This window comes from Camellia sinensis, chromosome 1 (genome assembly GCF_055761805.1).
Source record: "Camellia sinensis isolate YWXY chromosome 1, ASM5576180v1, whole genome shotgun sequence".
Classification (NCBI taxonomy): domain Eukaryota; kingdom Viridiplantae; phylum Streptophyta; class Magnoliopsida; order Ericales; family Theaceae; genus Camellia; species Camellia sinensis.
In genome coordinates, this window is record NC_138961.1 from 235,580,200 (window position 1) to 235,587,548 (window position 7,349).

General features: G+C 33.2%; 1 protein-coding gene across 1 annotated transcript; it reads left to right on the forward strand.

The window, feature by feature from the left end:
• Positions 1 to 2,072: 2,072 nt before the first annotated feature.
• On the forward strand, positions 2,073 to 4,789 carry LOC114263237 (exocyst complex component EXO70E2). The gene has a single exon (XM_028203744.2). The coding sequence runs from the start codon at positions 2,641 to 2,643 to the stop codon at positions 4,603 to 4,605; it is 1,965 nt and encodes a 654-aa protein (XP_028059545.1). The 5' UTR covers positions 2,073 to 2,640; the 3' UTR covers positions 4,606 to 4,789.
• Positions 4,790 to 7,349: the final 2,560 nt, after the last annotated feature.

Below are 7,349 nucleotides of genomic sequence, written 5' to 3' on the forward strand. Positions count from 1 at the left end.
TCCATCTGATTTGGTTTGGTTTATTGTGAATACATACCATCTGATTTGGATCGACTGATTTGGTGATAAATAATTAAAAATAATAATAAAAATTAAGAGAAACCGGATTTGGATTTGTCAAATTCATTTTGAAATTTGTTAATTTGGCAACAAAATAGAAAATTGGGTTTGATTCTAAAAATTGGGTTTGATCCTGAATTTTTTGGATTCCCTACTGTTTCAATTCTGTTTTTTTGAACTGAATTTGGTGCCAAAAATCTGTTGATATTTGCTGATCTGAGAAGTTTGGGAGCTGCTATTCAACTTGCTAAATTTGAGAACAGCTATGGCCTTTGCTATCTTTGGCAAGTAGAATAGCAGGCCATTAAAGACCCTCTTTTTGCCATTCTTGTCAAATTTTAGCGTCGGCAGGTTAAATAACAGCTCTATTAGAGATGCTCTTATTGTTTCAAGAGTTTAAACTATAATGCTATACTGAATTTGTCGTCCTTGTTAAGCAATTAAATTGCACTTTAAAAGGTGCAATTTTGGAATAATGTTATATGTATTAATTAATGTATTAACTAGTATACTAACAGATAATATGATATAATTTTAGAGATTTTGAGTATTTATAATTTGTATAATAAATGAGCACAGTAATAATGACATAACACTAGTTGATACACTAGTGCATATATTAATTGATGCATGTATCACAAATTGCGTTGTAATAAATGATTTTTCTTACAATAATTAAATAATAAGTTAATTATCTAAAAATTCTATTTACAAATGTTATGGCAGCTCAGATTCTATTTAAAAAATTTTAAACCCATAAATTTCATTTAATAAAACTGATAATATTATCAGTTTTTTTCAATTTTTAAAATTAAGAATATTATCAATTGTACATAGTAATGTTCAAAATAATTTTTTTACTAACTGATAAAAAAAACAGAGCATGAAATCAAACATTTTTGCTCTTCTACTTATTGGTTTGATTCAATTATCCAATAAAATTGAGAACATTATCATTTTTTTATTTTATATTTTTTTTCCAGTTTTGCATATCAATATTCCATCATCATGCTCCTTTATAGACATAAAATTTTCAGTTTTGCACAAAAAAAAAAAATCAATTTTTTTCAAAAAAAGCGTTTGTTTTTTTTTTTTTTGCACATATTTTTTTTTTAATTTTTTCAATTTGAAAGTTGATTTTTAAAGTTTTGAAAATCAAAATAAATGTCAAATCATTATTATATACCTTTATAGATAATCATAAATAATAAATAATTATTGTTTGAAAAATAATTCCGACTATTAATAATTTAATGGAACTTGAAGATTCACAAAATCTTACTTAAGACTTAATGGAGTATAAGTTTATAAATTAAGACTTGTGTGTAAATGCCTCTTAAAAAATTTATATTTTTAAATTTTTTTAATGAAAAAAATCTAAAAATAGTTCATTAAAAAAAATTCGACATAAGTTTTTTTATAATAATTTTTTTTTTCATTTTTTAATTTCTCAAATCAGTAGAATTTACTAAAATTTACCCAAAAGATCCACTAAAAAGAAGTCAGCAAAATAATTATTAAGAAAAACAAATTGCCAAACCCCCCATAATAGAATTTTTTTTCATCAAAAAAAAAATGCTCTATGAGAATATCATATTATTCGCAAGTCCTGTTCTCAGGATAATTGATTGTTGATCAAATTTAACCTAATCTATAAAAAGCGACTCACCACTGACATATTTAATGAATCTCATTTACACATTACAAAAGAAGTTAAATATCAACCGAAATAGAGTAAAAAAACCTCTGCAAAAAGAATACACCCCCAAAATTCAATCCTGACTCGCCCCTATAAAACAGAATGCAAATCCCCCATCATCCGAGATTCAATGGAGTCCAGTTCAAAAAAAAAAGATTCAATGGAGCTTCCGACAAAAATGTCATTTTTTTTTTTTTATATTATTTTTGGAGCAAGCACAAATATGAAAAAGAATGGCACTTTTGTAATTTGCCTCACAAACAAGCACTATTTCAGGTAATAGCATATGTTTTCTTTCATTTTCCTACAAGCCTAGAAAGTCAAAGCCCAGCAATGCAGAAGAAAGAAAAGTAAAGAAATATCTCCAAAGTTGCGGAGACCACCCACACACTCATAGCTTCAAATCTCTGAATAACGTTTTCCTCAGATTATCACTCCCAAAGGGTCAGTTTCTTTTCCCCTTTTTCTCTCTCTACCCAATCACTACTTTGGATTATATACATATATATATAGTTACTTATATAAAGTGCATGTGTTACTTGCATCAAATTTTGTCGGAAATTTTGTATATGTTCAGCTCTTTGATTCTTTCTCATGGCAATAGTTTAAAAACCCATTTGTGTGATTGACATATACTGTACTAGTTTTTTGATTTTTCCCTTTTATAACTCCTATGTCTTTTATTTGACTAACCCTCCAAGAGATTGGGATGGGACACTTAGATCTTCACAATTTTTTATTCCTAGGTTGTTGTATTGGGAAATTTCCAATTTTCATTGATCAAGTCACTATGAATCTAAAGGGGTAGTTTTTAGATTCTGGTTTTAAGGTTTCTGTTTTGGGTGTTTTTTTTTTTGTTGGTCTTGGGACTGTTATATGATATGGGAGATTGCAAATCTGCAACTCCAATGTTGGAAGGAGAAGAAAATTTGATTGCTGCTGCCCAAAACCTTGTAAAGGCATTAGAGAATAGAAAGAATTTAACCAATGATGCGAGGAAAATATTGGCAGATTTAGGCACCCAATTGTCCTCCATAACTAAAATTCATGAAAAAAAGGATGAGGAGGGATCGAGTGAGGTTGAGCATAGGCTAAATGTTGTTCAAGATAAGATCATGAATTGGGAGGTAGATCAGTCTATGATATGGGATTGTGGTTCTGATGAAGCTTATGAGTACGTAAAGACGGTGGAGGAAACCCGAAAATTGACTGAAACTTTAGAGAGTTTGTGTTTGAATAGAGATAGTGAGGAAAACGAGCTTCTTCTTAGGGCTCATGATGTTCTCCAGACAGCTATGGCAAGGCTTGAGGATGAGTTCAAGCATATGCTTGTTCAGAACAGACAACCCTTTGAGCCTGAGCACGTCTCTTTTCGTTCTAATGAAGAAGATGTTGTGGATGAGGGATCGGTTCTTTCTTTTGGGGATTACTCAGTTGAGGACGTGCTTCAGAGAGACAGTATCAGCAGAAGCTCTGAGGAATTCATTGTTGATTTGGTCAATCCACATATAATTCCTGACCTCAAATGCATTGCCAATTTGATGTTTAATGCGAATTACGATCAGGAATGCACTCAGGCCTTTATTAGCATCCGGAAAGATGCCTTGGATGATTGTCTGTTCATACTCGATGTGGAGAAGCTAAGCATCGAGGATGTGTTGAGGATGGAATGGGGTACCCTGAATTCCAAAATCAGAAGATGGACGCGGGCTATGAAGATCTTCGTGCAAGTCTATCTTGCTAGTGAGAAATGGTTGAGTGATCAAATCTTTGGAGATCTTGATACAACTAGTTCAATTTGCTTTGCTGAGGCGTCGAAGGCTTCAATGTTGCAGCTTTTGAATTTTGCTGAAGCCATAGCCATTGGACCTCACCAACCAGAGAAGTTGCATCGTATTCTTAGCATGCATGAGGTGTTGGTGGATCTTAGTCCTGATATTGATGCTTTATACATCAATGAGGTCGGTTCTTTTGTGAGAACCGAATGCCAACACGTCATTAGTCAACTGGGCTATTGTGCGAAGGCAACATTCATTGAATTTGAAAATGCTGTGGCATCAAACATATCGACAAACGCTTTCGCTGGTGGTGGAATCCACCACATTAGTAGATATGTGATGAATTACATCAGGGCTCTCACTGATTACAGTGAGACCCTTGATTTGGTCCTCAAGGATCCCGATAGAGACTTTGCAGTTTCGCTTTCGCCTGACTTGAGTCCAGTTTCCGAGGATGATAGTGTAAGTGGAAGCTCGTCTCGCTTTGTCTCGCCAATGGCTTGCCACTTCCGATCCCTCATTTCAATTCTAGAATGCAACCTTGATGACAAGTCCAAATTATACAAGGATGATTCTCTTCAACACCTCTTTTTGATGAATAACATACATTACATGGCTGAAAAAGTTAAGGGTTCAGAGCTAAGAACTATCTTAGGGGATGAATGGATTCGCAAGCGTAATTGGAAGTTTCAACAGCACGCGATGAATTATGAGCGAGCCACATGGAGTTCAATCCTGTCTTTGCTGAAAGATGAGGGAATTCACTATCCTGGTTCGAATTCTGTATCGAAGACTCTGCTCAAGGAGAGGCTGCAGAGCTTTTATGTTGCTTTTGAAGAGGTTTATAAGAGTCAAACTGGATGGTTAATCCCGGATACACAGCTTAGAGAAGATCTGAGAATCTCGACATCACTCAAGGTGATTCAAGCTTATAGGACATTTGTGGGAAGACATACAAGCCATCTTAGTGAAAAGAACATCAAGTATAGTGCTGATGATTTGGAGAATTACTTGTTGGATCTGTTTGAGGGGTCTCCAAGATCATTACACAGTTTTCACAGGAAGTGATTGACAGCATCGGTGATAAGAGTTTTCCTATCATAATGGGTATACTAGTTTAGGACTCTCTCTCTCTCTCTCATAGAGAAAATTTCAGTAATGTAACAAGGATGCAAGAGTTCCAGTGTTGTAATCTATTGTATTATCTTTTTTGTGATAATAGAAATTGATGTATAAGCAGAGATTGTTTGAATTTTGTATGCGGTGGCTTTGGTTGCATCTATTTGTCAGTGTTGTCAGATTCTGTATATTTATTTGAGCATAAACAAGTCCAAAGACTGTAAATCACATCCACCAAAAAGGCCTAACTTTTGATGAACTTACATGTTCTTTGAATAATAACAATTGCCTACTCTGGCATGTATCTTCTAGGAGTCTTTTAATAAACGTAAGTGATTTTAAAACATATTTCTCAAAATTCAAACACTCTTGAAATTTTATTTTATTTTATTTTTTGAATTCTAGTTAAATTGCGAAATAAGTTTTTTCTGAATTCAAGTTTGGCAAGTCACTAGCAAAAATTCAAATTTCTCTCAGTAAATATGAAAAAACTCATTCCCATTGGCAATCTTGTGTTCTTCCTTTCCAAGCCCCAAACGGAGAAAAAATCGTTATAATTCTGATCGGTAAACCTATTCGTATCCAACTCTCTGGAAAAAATAAATAAATAAATAAAAATGGCAAGTACATCGAAACCAGAAGCTTTGGCAGTTTGAATGGGGACTGCTTTTCTGATGAGACCTTGTTAATATCCCTCAAGTAAAGCATGTTTCTATTGAGCTTTTCGTGTCCACAACTTCAAATAGGGAAATTGTGAAGGAGGTTGCTCTCTGTCCAACCTTATACTAAGTCTTCGTAGGTCCAGAGTAAATAGTTGTCTGCAATCTTGATTGAGATATTTGTTTGCTAAAAACCAAGTTCAAAGCTAGCCTATCACAAATATTATGTGGCTGAGAAAACCACCATCTTGTTGATAAGTCATTTATGATCACCAAATAAGAAAATTTAAAATAACAAATAAATAAATTTAAGAAACTCCCATTTATTTTTATATTTTTTATTTTTTTTAAAAAAAACAAAGAAACTTCCTTTGTCAATCAACAGATTTTAAAAAAGAGAAGATTGGTTGTATTCTTGATGATTTTTATTTAAAGCAAATTTTATTTTACCCTCTTATGATTTAAGTCATGTGCAGATTACCCCTAGCGTTTGAATATCACCACATAATCCTATGTGATTGATAGAGTAAAGTGCACAGTTAACACCGTTAATGACAAACGTAAAAAGATTAATTTATCCTTGTATATATAACCCTTACAGGGAAGTAAAAATCAAATGAAGTATCTAAACCGCATCCTTGCAATGTTATTAAACTAAATGGTTCATCACCAGATCTCATTGAGGTGGGATTTTGTTGACATTTCAACTGCTCCTCTCTTGTAATAATCTAAGAGTTACAAAATCATTCTGCTTTTAAATCACAAAAGTCCTTCTAAACATCATCACATCAATTCACACAAAATCATCACATTTTCAGTCACAAAATAAATCATCACATTTACAGTAGGAGAAATGTGATGATTTTGATTTTGTTCTCTTTCTCTTAATTTCTTATGATAGTAACACATCAATCTAGAGAGAAAAATAGAGAAAGAGAGAAAAAAAGAAGAAGGAAGAAATGGAGCAAGTTAGCAACCTTTCCAATGGAATCCAATGTATATAATTTGTAACTATATATATATATGTATATATGTATATATAACCTTATTTGATTTCAATGAAGATCAAGCTGACTTGCTTCTTCAATTGGTGAGCATGGTGAATAGTTGGCTTTTGCACAACAATTTACATGTGACCACAATATAATCAACAGCTGCCCTTTAAGATTGCACTAACAGAAATCCAACAATGAAAATGAACCAAGATCAACCACTATATATATTCTATTTCATCTCCATATCAGTACCAACAAAATTGGATAAACCAAATAAACTTACCAATCCTAAGAAAATTGAATAACCAGAAAATTTTCTAATCGGTCGCTTCTTCTTCAATCACCACAACCTACTATACTTAATCACAGCCAACTAAAATTTGGGGCTACCGTTCAGATTTTTCTATTTTTCTTCCTGCTGAATAAATATGTTTGTGTTAGGTTGACTGAACTGGGCAGAAGAATCAAACAGACACAAGTGAGTATTTTCTTCAATTGAAGATGAAACCCAGTAAGAAGATGAAAAGGACGAGGAAGTGATGAAACCCAGTAAAAGCTCTTGCTTCCGCACCCGACGGATCTAGATCTGGAAACTCCCCGACCAAACGCCGCCAGGTTCGGACTCTCACTGTCATCCACCACCACCGTCATCGCCGCAAACTCCTCCCTCTTCTTCGATCTCTATGATAACGAACAATCACTTCTCTCTCTATGTTTTCGAAATGCAATAGCACTGCCAATGACTTAGTATTTAACACTGCCTCATCTCGATTGATTATTGCATTTCGAAAACACTATCTGTACCGAATAATTCTATATACCCCAATTAGTGTACTAACTAAAATACCAATTGATGATGTTACATAATTTAAGAAGTTTTTAGTATTTGTAATGTAATTAATGTGTGGAGTCAATAATAATATCATAACTAGTGTTGGTACACTAATTAGTATACTAATTGGTGCATGTAACACCACCGATTTGTAACTTTAATTCAACTCAATTACCAAAGCGAAAAGCAAAAAAATAAAACGAAACG